This window comes from Malania oleifera, chromosome 3, assembly GCF_029873635.1.
Source record: "Malania oleifera isolate guangnan ecotype guangnan chromosome 3, ASM2987363v1, whole genome shotgun sequence".
Lineage (NCBI taxonomy): Eukaryota > Viridiplantae > Streptophyta > Magnoliopsida > Santalales > Ximeniaceae > Malania > Malania oleifera.
In genome coordinates, this window is record NC_080419.1 from 78526100 (window position 1) to 78544830 (window position 18731).

An 18731-nucleotide genomic window follows, 5' to 3' on the forward strand; every position below is an offset into this window, starting at 1 on the left:
GTCTCTTCATCCTTCTTTTGGACGGTCCACTTCCTACTTGGACCACTTTCCATGCTACTTTCTTTGACACGGCCCGCTTTAATGTCGGCCTCAATCCTCCCCCCTGCGATTACTATGTCCATAAAGTCGTGGGGAGTTTCCCCCATGCAAATACCCTTGGTAGGGTTCCTTCAAAGTGTTAACAAAAAGGGAAATTACTTCTCGGTCACCCACCGGGGGGTCGACTTGGACTGCTAGGTCTCACCATCTGTAGGCGTATTCTCGGAATGTCTCAGCATGCTTTTTCTCCATTTCAAGCAGGGCCATCTGGTCTGGGGCCATTTCCATCACATGTTGATACTGGGCTACAAAGGTAGTAGCTTGGTCTCCCCATGTTCAGACCTATGTTTTGTCTTGGTAGATATACCACCTGGCTGCTGTCCCCGTCAAATTGCTCCGTAAAGAGTGTATCATCAACTTTTTGTCATCGGAGTATGCGTCCATCGGTTGGCACTACAACGGTAGGTGGGTTTGAGGGCATTAAGTTCCGTCAAACTTCTTGAATTCAGGTACCTTAAACTTTGGTGGGAGCACCACCTTGGGCACTAAGCATAGATCCGCAAGGTTGAGAGAATTTGATGTGTGGGTCCCTTCGATGGCTTTCAATTGCTCTTCAAGCTCGTCACAGCGATATTCAGTTGTGGTCTGCCTGTTCCTATAACTGCCGTCATTGTCGGAGGCATCCCATTTCCCAGAATTGGTGCTACCGGGATGGAGGTGGCTACATGGATTGGTGTGAATCCTGGAGGGTTGATAGGATCCGTATCTGCTTCATGGTCCTGCTCTTGAACTGTCTTTCCCTTGCTTAGTAGCAATTCCGGTATTCTTTTCATTTGGTTGCTCAGTTCCTCCTGTCCCTGTTCGATGCCCAGGACGCGTCTTTCCAACTGTTCTGCCATAGCTTTTGCTTTTCTGCAAGTGTTGTAAGGGTGTGTAGGTGCCTTAATTTTGCCAATTTTCAATCATGCCTCTTTTCCCTCTAAACATGAAACCCGCGTCTTTTAGTACAAATGTATGATATGCCGTGAATGTTTATGCAAATATGTACTTAGTGCATGAATGAGCAAATAAAATCATGCAGCCTATGTGCTTCAACCAATGTTCTGAAAAAAAATCATCATCATTTCATTACAACTTTTCATGAAATACATGGATCTTTCGAATGTACTACACAGACGAAGGATTCTGATTGTCCTGTTTGCTCTTTTTGATGCAGTATGATACTTCTTAAGCTGGCTCTGACCCTTTGGGTGCCGATCTATCCACTCTCCGCTTTAGCGCTTGGTATTTGTCTTCCCAATACCTGGCCTGTTCTATAAATGGTTTGGCCTTATCTAGTGCCTGGCTAAAGGTCCTCCTCTGCTTATCCCATTGATCATCTAATTCTTGAATGCAGAGGGTTCTCTTTTCAATTTTACCCTTTGCGCCTTTCAACATCTTGGATTTTTGATTGAGTGTAGCTCGAAGCGTCCGTCTCTCTTTTCTCAAGGCCACTACTTCTTTTACCAACAACACGAGCTGAGTTTTGTGCCATTTGACTTTCTTATGGTAAAAGGCCACCAACCCTTCCTTCCCTCGCTTCGTCCATTGACTTTCTGATATAGTTTCCTTCTTTGAGTGTGGCTCCATCTGTAACTATGGATCCTTTGATGACAAGCCATAAGTAGCAAGGGCTCCGAAAGTTCCTTCGAATTAGGGGTTCACCCGGTTGACCCACCATATCTCATAGTTCTCCTGAATTGTAATTGTTTCCTCACTTGGGTCTACCAAGTGCACGTGTTTCCAGGCCACTGTGAACTTCCTAATCTGATTCTGAGCATCCATTGTTGTATAAGAGAAGTCTGATTTTGCCAACCCATGGGTTGCTGGCACAAATTGAGATGCCCCCATTTGCCTCCTGGCCATCAGAGGAGCATATATCACTCCTCCCCATGGACCTAGTATTGGGACCCATGGGAGGTTTCCACACCGGTATATCATGTCGGAATGCTTCATCCATGGCGCTTGCTAGATTAGTCCCAAATCTCCCAATTTGTGTAATTTTTCATTCTATACGGCTTTGCTCCATTGGACGATCTATTGAGCCCCTTCAAACTCTGCTAAAGGAATTCTGAGAGCTGAAAAGGCATCACGGTACCCCCCTCGGTTACTTGGCAGGTGACTGGCAAACTAAACATAAAGTAAAGGAACACAACACTTCAATCATTATTAACCCTTACCCCTGCATTTGTTGAGGGATGGAAAAGTTTCCACCAAAATTCCTAGGACTAAATTAACTCCATTCTTCTCTTATGCCACAAAAGAAATGGTGGTTCGATCGATGGTCCCTAATTCTTTAGGAAAATAACCAGACCATATATGGCTAGGACTAGCAGATGCATCTGAGCCTCCTTACCTTCTTCTTCTTCCAACAATGCCTTCAGGTACTTCCAAGTGATTTTCTCGTCTTCCCTTGCGGCTCGCTGAATCTTGATTCCAGCAAAATTATACAATTCTCTTGCCAGAGAAGCTCGAGAATCAGGTGTATAAATGTGATAAGGTGACCGTTGTTTCATCAAATGTAGGAGTGACGTGTACTCTTCAATTGTAGAAACCATGTCTATCCCATTGATTGTGAAACATGTGTACGGGGGATTCCAGAAGTTGACTAATGCCTTCACCATCTAAAAGTTCACGATATATGCAATAGAAAATCGATGTGGCCATATAACTGCGAAAACTCCAAACGGCGTTGTGGTGTCCACCCTTTCCAAATAGTCTTTAGTTCATCCAGTGGGTTTGACCGAGTATATATGCAGACTTTGGCAAGTAGCTTCACCATTGACTCTCTGTTCAGGTTGTCTCCCCACTGTCTCTGTTGATCTTCAGAATATAACCGTACCACAGACTCGGTTTCCTGGTAAATTATTACATCCTCCATGGACGACCCTAATTTTTCTCGGAACCTTGGTAAAGCGGGTGGGATGCCTATATGTATGCAATATGTTAGTAATACTACCATGCAATGTGTATAGCCATAAGATCTCTTGGAGAATGATGTGGTTCTTATCCCAAACCCAGGGTGGATATATACAAGGCTCTTCGAGACTCTGTCCTAGGTGGGGGATTTTGGATAAGCACGTGTGGTTAAGCTCTATCCCTATAGACAAAAGGTTCCTAGATTGAAATTCCATCCTCCCTCATAGAGGTCCGGACAAAGCTCGCACTGAGCGGAGTGGTTTGCGGGTCCCATCAAGATTAAGCTACGAAGGGAAAAATGCTATTACACCCCTATCTAATCCTAAAAGGGAAAGCTTAGGTATAGAGCTGTGAAGGTGTGTGAGTTCGTCCATTTTATCCTATACCCTCTACCCCACATTCATCCATTCGTTATTCACAATCGAATACATGCAACACATCACATGTTAGAAGTATGTACAACTAATCACATGCTTACCAACCAATCATATGCTCAACATGGCAAATATTTACAAGTATCAATTGCCTCTTATTTGAACATAAAAGGTAGGTCAAAAACTTATGGTTATTAATATGCACAATTACTCACCTATGCACCATTAGTTTTATCAATTTGCACAAAAAGAAAAAGGGGGTATTCAAAAGGTTCATTATATTTGAAATTGGGATAATAGACAATTAATCACTGGCTCGACTCTCAGTGGTCCTAAGCGGAGTCGCCAAGCTGTTGCGACGTTCCTGAGCAGAACGAAGTGAATAAAAAGTGAATTTTAAATTTTCATGAAAAATAGTGTAATGGAGTCGCCACTAACCTTTTAGTGTGGTTAGAACACTTGATTACTATCCAATTAAGGGTAGAATCGATCTGCATTACCAGAGACGGGCTCGGGAGTACGGTTACGCAAGGGGAAGGTCTTCGCACCCCCTACACACCCATTCTTATGAATGGTATCGGATTAATTGTAAATTATCCCAAAAATTAATTTAATTAGCCTTTAAAATTACTCCCTTTTTTTTAAAATTGTAAAACAAATACCCAAAAAAAAAAATAACATATAGGTATTCCCTCAGAACTGGGGCATATCATACTTCGAAAAACTCAACACCCTTCCTTGCAATCATTGGGTTTGGAAAATGGAGAAAATAGGTTTTCTTACAAAATATAACTCCCAGATATTTTGAAATTTATAGGATTTTTTTTAAGGAAAATTGACATTTTTGAAACCTTGGGAGGTTTTGGGCTCATTTAGGGTGAAAATGATTTCTTGGACCTTGAAAATGTTTTTTTGATTTTTACTAAGTGTGAAAACATTTTTGTGACTTTTATGATTTTTCAATATTTTTCCTGAACTTCAAAATAGTACAAATAAAATTAAAACAAAACTTATAGAAGTCAAAGTTTGAAAATATTTTTGGAATTTTTCCTAAAAAAAAACTTTTGTGATTTTTTTGGCATTTTATGGTTTTTTATGGGTTTTTTGAATCATTACACATTTAAAGGAAAGAAAAAAAAAACATACTAAATAAAACAATAAATCGGTTCCATACCGATTCAAGGGTTCAAACAATTCGCAGAGAGATAAACGGGGTTTAGGTTCGAGATTGAACCTAACTTTAGGTTTGAGTCTTTGATTCACAACTTCATACCCCGTTTATTATACTTTAGAATGTAACCTAGGAAGGGAAAATCCATTACTTTTACCTCTCGTTTTCCTCTCCTCTGGCCTTCTTTTTCTATCGGTGAGTTTACTAGGGCCAGTCTACAGCGTCTTCCTGAGATTTGTTTTTGAGCTCTGACTCGAGACACTATGGAGTGCCTTCTTTTGATGGGGTGACTCGACACCTGTAGGAAATGGGATCAGTTGACCGCTTGACTTTCTAAGAGAATGAAAAATAACCTCAGTCAGTAGAAGACTTCAATATTCAAAATCTTCTCCTTACCACTCAGAAAAACTAGTTTCACAAACTTATAATAGAAGATTTCAATATTAGAAATCTTCTCCTTACCATCACCAAAAATTCCTTCACAAACTTAAAATAGAAGACTTCAATATTCAAAATTTTCTCCTTAGCACTAACCAACCCCCCCCCCACCTCTGTGCTTGAAATGAAAAGGCTATTTATAGACTTAGCTTGGGGCAAGCATGGGAAAGAAGACATAGCGGAGTAATTATGGGGGGATCAAAGCATGGGGTGAAGAATGATGAAGGGAATATAGTATGGGATGAATGATAAAGAGAGGAACAAAGCATGTGGTAAGTGATGATGGGGGGAACAAAGTATGGCGTGAAAAATGATGAAGGGAATATAGCATAGGACGAATGATAAAGAAAGGAAAAAAGCATGTGGTGAGTAATGTTAGGGGGGAACAAAGTATGGGGTGAAGAATGATGAAGGGAATATAACATGGGATGAATGATAAAAAGACGAAACAAAGCATGTGGTGAATGATGATGGGGGGAACAAAGCATGTGGTGAAGAATGATGAAGGGAATATAACATGGGATGGATGATAAAGAGAGGAAACAAGACATGTGGTGAGTGATGATGGGGGAACAAAGCATGGTGTGAAGAATGATGAAGAGAATATAGCATGAGATGAATGATAAAGGGAGGAAATAAGACATGTGTTAAGTGATGATGGGGGAACAAAGCATGGGGTGAAGAATGATGAAGGGAATATAACATAGGATGAATGATAAAGGGAGGAAACAAGACATGTGGTGAGTGATGATGGGGGAACAAAGCATGAGGTGAAGAATGATGAAGGGAATGTAGCATGGAATGAATGATAAGGAGAGGAAACAAAGCATGTGGTGAGTGATGATGGGGGAAACAAAGCATGCTTGCATTTGACAAATTAGATAAATAATAATAATAATAATAATAATAATAATAATAATAATAATAATAATAATAATAATATGAGGGTCCTAGAAGCTGTGTGGAGCCCAACGGAGATGTGTGGGGCCCACTCGCCATGTGGTGTCCATGAGTCGTTTGAAGGTTATTGGAATCCGACCTAGCATGCACCGGATATAGGGATCCGAGCTAGTGTACCAAAGTGGGTAACGTGTACCGGATGTAGAAATTTGAGCTAGCGTATCAGAAGATGTGGGGCCCATAAACCATGTGGGGCCCAATGGAGATATGTGGGGCCCACAAGCCATATGGGGTCCACAAGCCATTTGAGGGTTATAGGAACTCGAGCAAGTAGGCACAAGCATGCCATAGGAGGTAGCGTGTATCGAATGTAAGAATCTGAGCTAGTGTACCAGAGGGGGTAACGTGCACCGGATGTAGGAATCTGAACTAGCGTACCAAGAGATGCGGGGCCTACAAATCATGTGGGGCTCAATGGAGATATGTGGGGCCCACGAGCCATGTGGGGTCCAAGAGCCATTTGAAGGTTATAGGAACCCAAGCCAACAAGCACAAGCATGCCAAAGAAGGTAATGTGCACCGGATGTAGGAATCCGAGCTAGCGTACCATAGGGGGTAATGTGCACCGGATATAGGGATCCGAGTTACATACTAAAATGTAGGGCCCACAAGCATTGTGGGACCTACATGTGTGGGGTCCACAAGCAGCGTGGGACCTACAAAGATGTGTAGGATCCACAAGCAGTGTGGGAGGGTTTGACATGAGGTCTCCTCGAAAAGACTTGGTTAAAATTGGGGTGTCTACAGTTTTAAAGTCACATAACTGGTTTAGTAACTACACATAAAAATGCATGCAAACTAGTTAGACTGTGTTTATGCTTAGACCTATTCTTTATATACCGCATATCTTCAAATTTTCTGCGGGTCTCATGAAATGCTTAAATCGCAATGGTTTGAGGATACTTCTGATTCAACTATGTTTTTCATGTCACTTGAATATTTTAATAACCAATTATATTGTCTTTATGCATAATTGCTATATTTCATACTTTGTCATTCATTTTGTATTGTATGAGTATATTTATTTTGGGATGATGAAAGTAATACTTCTTAATATACTGGACTGTTTGAATTGAGTAAATTATTGTAAATCACTTGTTGAACTCAATCAGGTCATTTCTATCTAGGTATTTTTGGGAAAATGCTATATTTTCAAACAGCATGTTGCCGAAATTTTTAAAATTTTCCAAACTTATCTTGTGTATTAATGTATCAATCCCAATGCCTATGGCTATTTATTTCATAGTCCTTTTTGCTATTGCCAAAAAGGAGAGAAGAAGCAAAACTGGGTACATTGATAAATTATTATTTAAATCGCCCATTGATAAATCACTTAAATTGAGCTTTATTTGTCTTTATGCATAAAGTCAGGGGGAGCATTTCTTGGCTGTACCCACTTTCGCATAAAGTATTTGTCATCATCAATAAGGGGGAAATTGTTGACCTGATAAGTCACACCCAGTTTTGATCATGACAAATACTCTTGGTACTAATGGTTATACTAAGGCTTGCATGCAGGTTCACCCTACATGCGTACTCGAACTGAAAGACATATCATGATGGCGTGTGGTGATCGAGAATAAGAATGAAGAAATTTGAGTTGTAATTTGTATTTTCTATTCATCTTCTTCATTCTGGGATGTAAATTTAATTATGGACTGTACACCTATGACTTGTAATAATTTGCATCATGCATGATAGGTAGGTATGCTGAAATCGAGCCTAGTTGGACTTTAGGTACCTACACGTAGTGCACTAAGTCCCCAACATCACTTAAATATATTAGGGGAATTAACTAAAGTAAAATTGGACCTTAATTGAAAATATTATGAGAGGTCAGGCGACCGAACTTGTGGTGCCCAAACCTTTTCAGGCAACTGAACCATGAATAGGTCAACTTGTTGACTTATGTTTGACAAACCGAACAAAATTACACGTACGTATCTTCCTCGGTCACCTAAACTCGTGTCAAAGTACTTTTCACCAACCTGGACACCCGAACCTTTGCTTTTATTTTGGCCTTGGGCGACCGAACTGCTCAGTTCGGTTAACCAAATTGTACTCTGGGCACCCGAACTGCGGTCTTTTCGCTTCTGTTCGGCTAACCGAAGCATATTTCAGGCGATCGAACCTCAAAATGACCTATTTGGCTGGGCACCCGAAACTCTCGAGTTGAATTAATTTTAACTACGTTAAAATGGGGTAAACTGGGTTAATTTTCTAATCTTTTATTAAACATTTTTAATAATTCCCATTGGGTCCCCAAGGGTCATAAATCAGCCCTTGCGTGTGTGTATATATATATGTTCATTAATTTACAGTAATTAGAAAGGGATTAGTAAATTGATTAAGGCCAAAATTCTCTCAAATTCAAAAATCCCTTTTTAGTCTATACTACTCCCAAACACTTGTACACTTTATTCTTCTTGATCTTTCACGTGTTGTGAGTATTTCTAAAGTACTTATGCTTAATCTCACTAGCTCATACTCTCATTTGCTATATTGTTTGATTGATTTTATTTGAGAGTATAACATTAAGTTCTTTCACTGATTTAATTTGATAAATCTTGTGTGGAAGACTTTGAGGGTTGTGGTTCTTACATTGTCATTGTAAGTTACCGAAGCCTATATTTTTGTGTGCAAAAATCATTTTCAAAGCTTACATTCAAACACTCCTTGTGCTTAGTATATTAAGAACATCTTGCTGAGTTTGTTTGAGTCAACTTGCTAGCATATTTGAAACCTTGATCTAATATTGTGATATTCATATATTGTGTTTCAAATATTACTTTGAGATACACTCTTAATCTTGATTGACTATCTATACTTGACTAAGTTTTTAGCACAAATTAGAACACTAATGATATTTACATATCATTCGTACTTGCATTATTGCTTGAGTTATACTGGTGTACATATTTGCTTGTGAAGAAGGATATTTCCGTGTATAAAATTCTTTATACATTTTTTGTATTCCAAGCATGGGCCTGAAGAGGAAGACTAGCCCTATGGAATAGTCCCGAATTGGCTTAGATCCGGTTAGGAAACTTAGGTGCACTATCTTGGTAAGGTGTAGGTTGAGGTCAGCCCCATTAATTGACCTGTCTATAAATGGTACCGCTCCACCCATTAAGTGAGCTTATAGTGTAATCCTTATGCGGGTGTACCAGGGCTGGGACGTAGGCAGTATTGGCTGAACCCCAATAACATATCTGGTGTTGATCTTATTTTCCGCAATTTATATTCTACACCTGTATATTTATGTTTATTATTTGAATATTTGTTTAGGATTGTGAATACGTAGAAGGACCCTAGGTTTGTGAAATACTGCCTGCTGGATTAGCTAAACTTAGGAAGAATTTTTAAATACCAATTCACCCCTTTCTTGCATTTGCACCAAAGCTAACACATAAGCTTTATTGAGGTCTATTTTCAACATGCATTTAGGAGACACCCTTTTTCTAGCATATTTGCTCACAAGTTCTTGGACAAGGTATATGTTCCCCACCATACTCCTATGTTTAACAAAAGTTGATTGAGCTGGTTTAACAATCTCCTCAAGACAAGGCTTGATCCTTGTAGCTATGATCTTCGCAATGACTTTGTGCATCACATTGCAACAGGAAATAGGTCCAAAATCATTAATAGTTAAGGCATGACTAGACTTAGGAATCAGAGCAATAATAGTGTGGTTAATTCGCTTCAAAAGTTTCCCAGTTGATAAGAATTCTCTAATAGCATTAGTAAACTCCTTCCCCACAGTATTCCACGATCTCTTGAAGAAACAAGCTAAAAACCCATCAGGGCCTAGGGATTTCCCATCACCAATACTGAACAATGCTTACTTGATCTCTTCGTCAGTAACAGGAGTCATAATCTGGTCTCTTTGAGAATAATTAAGGATACAACCTTTTGTAATGATTTGATCATCAACCATAGTATTATACACTTCCTCCCCCAACAACTCTTTATAGAAACAAAGAAATTCCTCAGCCACCTGCATTTGGGAGTTTGTTTGTTCTCCATTGTTCTTCATAATAGCTAATATATGATTCATGCTGGTGTGCCTTCTCATAAGAGCATGAAAGAAATACATACTCTTGTCACATTCTTTTAAGTACTTTCCCTTAGCTATTTGAGCCAGAAGCATTCTGTTTGCTTCTCTAAGTCTGGAAGCCTCATTCTTCTTCTCAACCATCCTCTTCTGAATATCAGTATTAGAAGGTCTGTCATGCAAAAGTGGCTGTAGGTCCATCAATTCAGCATTGGCTTTATATGCTCTAGTTGAAACATGGGAAAAGTGCAAATCATTACGATTTCTCAAAGGTTTCTTTAAAACATGCATCTTCTTAACAAATAGTGGCTTTGTGGAGTGTTTTTGGTTGACTATTTTTCCTATCCCAAATTTTGTGTTGGATCATGTTGTAAAACTTTGTAGAGCATTTATGTGGGGTGGAAGGAAGAGGCCCCTTGTGGCCCGGAAGGAGGTCTTCCTCCTTAAAGCTAAAGGAGTCCTAGGTGTTTTTGACAGTAAAGCTTGGAACAAAGCACTTCTCCAACCTTGTGGAAAATCCAGAGAGAAAAAAAAAAGAAAAAGACTTTTTATAGTCAAAATAGGTTCACAAGATTTACTTGAAGGGTGCTAATTTTTGGGATGCTTCTTCAAAACATGAAGACTCCACTTTATTCAAGAGGATGATTGATATTAAAAATAAGATCTTGCAGAGATGTGGGGGTCATGTGGTTGCAAACGGTTTGTTTAATCAGTGGGTCGTAGATGGCCAAAATTTGTTCTTCATAAATTTACAACTACTGAAGGAACAAGGAAAACAAAATCATGTGACATAAAGAGGTTTGGAAATGTGGTAGCTTGCCTAAACATGCATTTACATTGTGGCGGGGAATAAAAGGGAAACGTTTTACAAGTGATAAACTACTTGTCGAAGGAGTTGACCAAAATTGTGTATTTTGCAAAACTGACACTGAGACTATTGACCATATCTTTTTTATATCTAAATTTTCTAAAATTGTGTGGGATCTTATTCGACACTGGATGGGGGCCACCAGAGTTATGTCATCCTTGAAAGCTGCTCTAAAGTGGTTGCATAAGGAGGCAAAGGGCACAGGAATTAAACAAAGATTTGCTTAGCTATTACTGTGTACTTCCTTTAGCATTTCAGGAACAAAAGAAAGTTTGAAGGCAAATCAATCCATAGGGGCTGTTTATGGTGATTCAGAGTCATACTTATAGAGCCATTTATGATAAATTTGGATTGTATTCCTTTGATTAAGTTTTGGATTGCATGTGTTTGCTATCTATTGTTCTATGTCATTTGGTCTCTTGGCCCCTGGGCATGCCCAGGTTGATCTGTATCTAGCCATTGACTAGTTTTGATTTGATCTTTTGATTGGGAGCTTGGCATCCCCTTGCTTGGGTATGCCTAGTATATATTGTACATATCCATTTTGATCAATACTATTTACCATTAACTAATAAAAAAAAAAGAATATTGGCCCAGTTAGCATATTAAACTATATAATATTGAAAGCATGCTAGAAAATATTCTATAATGTTTATGTATTTATTATAAACATGGATGTTACACTAATCTTAGTAAACATTTTATGTACACTTAATAAACAATTTATATATACTTAAGCAAAGTGACAGATAGAACTAATTGAGAGGACATTCTCTTATTTACAAATAAACAAACTATGAGATTTTCATTGACACAATGTTTGGAGAGGTCTTGAATTTGTGCTTGCACTAGATTTGGATAAGATGTAATATAAAATTGTAATGAAATTTGTCTAAATTCATCCAAATCCAAATTCAAGATCCAATATCCATACTTTCAAATGTAAGTTACATATAAATATTTTTCTTGGGGATGATTTTCCACATGCCTAATGCATGGGTTAACAAATTCTTTTCGTGAGCATTCCCTTGCTTGCCATTCAAAATAACCTGCATGAAAAGCAATACTATAATTATTTTCTTGTACATAGAGAATATGAGCTTTAACAATCATAGGAAAATGAACTAAGATATAAGACAACCACATAATAAACACAATATTAAGCCCAAAAACTACTATAAAAACTCACAAAGAATTGTTTAATCTAAAACATTAAGCCTTCAAACCAAACTTAAAACCCTAGTCTCATCATTTTACCTTGTAGTAAAACATGTAAGACAAAGGTGCCCAATATTTGAAGTTTGGACCTTTACACTAGAAACATTCAAATGTTATTTATAAACTCTTCATCTAAAAGAGTTTCAACCCTAATCAAAAGCATAGGGTACGGTCATCCTTTGCACTGTTTGGCACACCTTCATCGGCCTCTCAATGCTTGAACTTCTAGGGATTATTTAGTTATTCTCTCTTGGTGCACTCATTCTTCTCCATTACTTCTTTTTAAGAGGTCATTCTTCTTCATTACTTATATGCAATTCTACTTTAACACCAAATTCAGTGGCTCTTCTCTACCAGGACCATGTCAATTTCCAAGGAGATAATGTCCAGTACTATTGCAATTTTAACTGAAGATGTAGAGAAGAAATGTATCAACAAAAATTGATAGTTTTTTATACTCACCACTTCCATCTATTTTATTGAAACTTCTTCATACTAAGGTAAAGTCTTACTTATATAATTATAAAAAAGTATTGTAAATATGTTGAAAAAGGTTGGAAGCGCATTTGTGAAGGCTTACAACTCATTTAGTTGTTGAATATAATTTTCTACTTTAGTTCTCCATAGCATTCCAAAATAATTATCTAAATTTCCTATTTTACAACATGTATATATATATAAAAAAAATGAATGACAAAAACAAAAATTTAGCACTATTTGCTTGTGGATATAGTTTTATTTTTTAGACACCTTATTTTTAAATTTTCTAAATTTATGTAAAATTTTGAAAAACATATTAATTTTTATTATTTTCTAAATTCTTATTTCCTACTTTGCTTTTGGGAGCATAGAATTCGGAACTTGGACATTGATTTATGTAGATTGTAATAAAATATAGTATAAAATTATATTTAACTTCTACTAAACCATATAAATCCAAATCCTAGCTCCAAAATCATGACGCAAATACCACCACCTTATATAATTTTTGAAAAAAAAAAAAACAAGTTGTCTTCTTTGTAATTATTTTGAAGCCTAAAAATAAAAATAAAAAATAGTTATTTTGCACAACTAAGCAAAGACTTTATTTTTTATCGTTTTTAATATGAATCTTGGAGAACTAAATAGAAGCTAAAATTTTTCTAATTCTTTGGAAAGACAAATAGAAAATGAATTTTTTTTATCGTTAAATAAGGCCTATGGAAACAAATAGTCGAATATTTTCTAAAAGACATTCAAATTCATGGATGTGGCATTCATAAGTAGAGTGCATTATTTCCTTAGGAAAATATTGGTCACAAGTAGAAAATAAGATGAAGCAAAATATATGAAATAATGATATATGTACAAAATTGATAAATAAACTTCGATTATGTTTTTTATGCTAAGTATAAAAACATATGTTTCAATATATGCCATGGCAAAGTGTACTATATTGTCTACTAGTATATTAATCATTGTAATGAGTTAAGTTTTGAAACAATATCTTACGCTTCTTTATAATGTTCCAGGTTGTGATGCCAGAATCCTAATCCACGTCTCTTCTGCATCAAAGATGGAAATGTTTGAGGTCATATTTAAATCATATTGATCATTAATATGGAATGCTATTTACATTAGTGCATGCATTTTGCTAGTCACTTTATTTCATAGATGATGTAGGCTAGTATCACTATAATAGTGTTATGCTAAGCGACTACTTCATAACATTAAAGCTAGGGTGGCTTTTGTTATGCTAAGAAACCACTTCTTAACATTAAAGGTAGACTTTTAGATATGGAAGAGTGAACTAGAACCATACATAAGTATTCCATCATTTAAAACACAACATACAAGTTGATTACAATAAGTGATGTTGGCCTCAATTTTTTTTTTAAAAAAAGAAATCTTAACAGACAAAAATGTAATATATTAACATGAATAGCTGTAAACTTGATTGAGAAGAGACTCAAATATAATAAGGAAAACATTTTTTTTTTCTTGTATGCTATTAACAAATGTCTATTGTATGCATTTATAGTCAATATATATAGTTCTATGCATTTAAAATCCTTGCTATTAAAAAATAATTCATATCAATAACTCTAGAATTTTAAAACATACATGTATATCAACATGAACCTTTCCTTTGGCATGATAGATGATCTTAGTTTTGTCTCTCCAAAATTATTGTCAATATCTAGAAGCAGATATTCCACAGTAGTGTATTATAGATGTCTATCAAATTTTTTTTATTGGATTAGGTTTAATAACTTCCTGTGCAAACTAGATTGCGAGGAGTTTTCATGTGTTCTATTCGATCTTGGAGGGTGATTCTTGTACTCTTCCCCATCTTAGTTCCATCAAATATAAAAATTAGTTTTATAAATGTTATATCAATAAATTTAATATATATTAATTTAAAATATTATATAAATATAGAAATTTATTTTAATAAACTTTAATATGTAATTTATATGTTTAAAATTTAAAATTATTTTTAATAACTATAAAATAGTCTAGTAGTATTTAAATTTATTAATATAAATTATATATATATATATATATATATATATATATGTATATATTTATAAATTGTGCAGGAAAACAACATGAACATAATATATGTGTGTAGATTACATCTTAATAATTGTAATATAATTAATATATTTTTAATCAAATTGGTAATGTTTTGTGACAACTAAATTAATAAATTAAAATAATTTTGACTTGACCACATTCTCTTTTAATTTTAGTTCAGTTAATTATTTACATGTATATATGTGACTATCACAATTTATTAAAGAATTGATGAATAAATTTATTTAAAAATTCACTTTTTTTTAAATAAGTGTGAACAACTAGAAACTAAAATTTTGATGGGGCTTGTAGCCTATAAACTTCTTTTACCAAAAGTACTAACAAAAGATTGTTTGAAAAAAGCAAGACATATGTTACTTATGTTATCTTTAGAAATTATGCCCTATATTAGTTTATAAGAAAATGAATCTTTAATGCAATGCTATGTACTAGAATTTCCTTTTCTAATCACCTTTAATAACAATAATAATAATAATAATAATAATAATAATAATAATAATAATAATAATAATAATAATAATAATAATAATAATAATAATAATAATAATAATAATAATAATAATACACATACCAATTGTAATTTTATAGAAGGACCTGTTACTGGTATCAGTTTGAAAAGGGATTTGTCGGCCCACTCCATAGCATCAAACTGGTTTCTTTTTACTCTAATAATTCTTTTAATAGTTGTAGGAGGAGGAAGAACAGATGACACCGTGCCAATATCATTATCATGCATAGAAATGGAAATAGGGAGGCTCTTCAGATTTGGGCATCCATATATGAGTATTTCTTGCAAATAGTCACTGACCATGCTCCCCTTATTACCACATATTAACCCCTGCAACTTGGGTAGATATCCTAACCACAATTCTTGTAATTTTGGGAACATGAACATAGAATTCTTGCTTCTTTCCTGATGCACCCCCTCTTCTTCTTCATCTCTGTCTACCGCTGAAATGATATTCTCAATATTTTTACAGTCATGCACAAACATAATCTCAAGGTTTTGGAGGTGTTTCTGTGCAAACCGAAAAGGAAATATATACTTTACATTATGACATTCCAAAATGGCCAGCAGCTTAAGATTGGAAAAGCTTCCACTCGATACTGGCGATAGTGATTGTTCTAGTCCTCCCCTTCCAACTGCACCCTCCTGAAGCTTTAAGAGGGCTTTGAGGTTTTGCAAATCACGCAACACCAAGGTCTCTAGTCGTGGTAAAAATAAAGGCATAATATTAGAATCGGTGGTGGCAATGCAACAATTATCTGCCCACAAGTAGTGCATCCCTTGGCAGGACTCAATTTTACATCTCTCTAAATCCTCAGCATTCTTCAAAGAAGACGAAAAATCTAACAAGCTGCAGAAATCATTGCATCCCCTTAAAATCAACTCTTGGACATTTGAAGGGAGCATGAGGGATAATTCCCCTATTTCTGAACTATTACGAACCCCACGATAATCTATACATAATTGTCTGCCAAACAGTATTTCTGGTAGCTGAAGAACATCCACCGATAAGCAAAGGAAGTAGCGCTTCAACTTTTTCCAAGCCTCAGATTTTACATAATTGTTAAACTTGAGAGGGTCAAGGCCCCAGAGTTTGATACTTTCTAACTTTGTCAAGACAGAGAGTTGATCCACCTGCATATCTTTTCCTCCAACTCCAATGCACTGCAACTGCCTTAGCTTGGGGAGGACCTCCTTGCCCCCTCTTTCAGTTTGAGGAAACATCCATTTGATGGACATACCGCACAAGTCCAGGAATTTGAGGTCACATAATTCTTCGATGCCCATAAGAGCTCCACATTTTTCACTTTTCTGAAGATCAAGTTCCCTTAATTTTTTGAGTTGTGCCAAAGAAGGAACATATTTTAATTTTGGGCATGTTTTAAGCAATAGTGCTCTTAGGTTCGTCAAGCTTGAGAGGGAGTCAGGAACACGCTCAATGCCTGTACTAGACAAGTCTAAAACTGTCAAACTTGGCATACTTGCAAAAAAGATATTGGACATCTTTGTTAATCTTTCATTATCATTTAGCAACAAAGTAAACAACAAAGGGCACATCGGTGAGGTAAAATCTTCCGCCCCTCTACCTAAGAAATTTCTCATTAATGAAATCCTCTCTAGACTCCCTTGCCAATTTCTATTATTTGGGAGCTCTTCTAGTTGGGCACCAGCTTTCACCATAAACATATGCTTATCCGATCTTGCAATATCAAGGGCCATGTCTCTTATCACATCATGCATCTTTACACAATTATGAGGGTGACTTACAGAACTTTGTAGTAAACATACATTTATGAGTTCATTCAATCTAGAGTGGCCTCGATTATACTCCTGTTGCCTAGTATCCATTTCATCTATTAGTCCCTCACAAATCCAATACCGTATCAATTCCACTCTTGGAATGTCATGATCTTCCGGAAACAAGGCACAATACAAGAAACACTGCTGCATCTTTTCATTCTTCAATCGATCATAACTAAACTTTAAGCGCTTATATACATCCTTTACATTTTGAGTGATATCTGGAGCATGTTGTTTCAATTCGTCTAAAGCATTATTCCACTCATAAATGTCACACACTCCAATCAAGCTTCTTGCTATTGTGATGATTGCAAGGGGCAAACCAGCACATTCTTTGGCAATAGATTTCGCAATTCTTTCCACTTCAAGATCAATAAGAACAGTGTGAGACCCTAATTTTTCCTTGAATAGGCTCCAAGCTTCTTTAGTTGAAAGTGGCTCAACTTTGATAATTTTTTGGCACATTTGTTGACACACTTCTGACGATCGAGAAGTTATGATCAACTTCCCCTTGCTACCTTCATTAATAGGAATTCCCACACCCTCTATAGAATAACTTTCCCACATATCATCTAAAATAAAGACAAATTTCTTTCTAGCATTCAATGCTTCCAACAACATAGCTGCCCTTGTGATTTCGGCTTCATCTCCTTTAAAATCCACATTCAATTTTAATGCAATCTTATTTTGCAAGATATGAACACTTGATTCTTGAGATACAGTGACCCAAAATATAGAACCAAAGACACGCGAATTTTCCAAGAGTCGGTTGTGGATGTGTGTTACAATGGTTGTTTTGCCCACTCCTCCCATTCCATAAACTCCCACACTTCTAATGTCCTCTTTCACCAATATTTCCCAAATCTTTTCAAGGTTTCTCTTGGCTGTAGCTTCACCTACTAGTTTTGCGCTAGGTAACGCAAGTCCTTTATCTAAATATGTGTCGTTAACAACCCCATTAGGAAATATGCCCCTATCAAAAACTCCATTTACTTCTTTAGTAATATTCTCAATTTTTCTTAAGAACTTAGGTCGTGAGAAATATCTTCTTTTCTTAGCTACATGTTCTATTTCATCAACTTCTCCTCTTTTGCTTTCTACACTTTTCAACCAATTTTCAACCTCTGCCTTGGGTTCCTTTTGAAACTGGTACTCAACATTCTCTAGTTCTTTTTTAATGTCCTTTTCTCGGCTAATCAACTTATCCATGTTCTCCTTTAACTTTTTCATATTTTCTTGAAGAATTTGCTTATAGCTCCAACACTCTCCAATGGAGATGCATATACTCTGCACTAGCTCAATGCTCTTCAATATGTTCCCCCAAATATCCATCTGCACATTGCATGTATAATTATCACAGGGTGAGTGAGTTTTGTGATGATATTTTGAATGCTAAAATTAAGATGAAAACACTTCAAAAGAAGGTTGTGAACTAATAACAAGTCATGTGTATAAAAACCATGAAGAAAGTGTAGCTCAACTAATATTAATGTACTTAAATTTTATTTTACATTTGTTTTGATTTTTCCTGGGTCGGTTGAAAGGTCTTGTCTAGGTTGGACTTTCGAGTCATAAGAAAAAAGACTAATATTCTCTTTATCATTTCACTTAGAATGAATGAAATTGCATTTAATGAATTTCATCTTGCTTTTCCTATCTAGCTAACTAAATAGTGCATTGGTGCTTAAAATTCTCAAAAATTCTTTTTTTTTTTTTTTTAAATTCCACAAATCCTTTCTAATTGGTCTATCAACCAATACAAT

General features: G+C 36.1%; 1 protein-coding gene across 1 annotated transcript; it reads right to left on the reverse strand.

The window, feature by feature from the left end:
• Positions 1-3675: 3675 nt before the first annotated feature.
• On the reverse strand, positions 3676-18300 carry LOC131151390 (disease resistance protein SUMM2-like). The gene is made up of 4 exons (XM_058102635.1): positions 15296-18300; positions 10039-10220; positions 9419-9747; positions 3676-3735 (listed from the first exon to the last, which is right to left on the reverse strand). The coding sequence occupies exons 1-4, from the start codon at positions 18298-18300 to the stop codon at positions 3676-3678; spliced, it is 3576 nt and encodes a 1191-aa protein (XP_057958618.1).
• Positions 18301-18731: the final 431 nt, after the last annotated feature.

Excerpts from the sequence above, each read along its gene's own strand:
- LOC131151390 (XM_058102635.1), bottom strand. The coding sequence starts at position 18,300 with ATGGATATTTGGGGGAACATATTGAAGAGCATTGAGCTAGTGCAGAGT. Across the intron at positions 10,221-15,295 it reads AACCAGTTTGATGCTATGGA|AGCATATAAAGCCAATGCTG; the intron begins GTGGGCCGACAA and ends TGTTTCAACTAG. Across the intron at positions 9,748-10,038 it reads CTTAAAAGAATGTGACAAGA|GCCCTGATGGGTTTTTAGCT; the intron begins GTATGTATTTCT and ends GGAAATCCCTAG.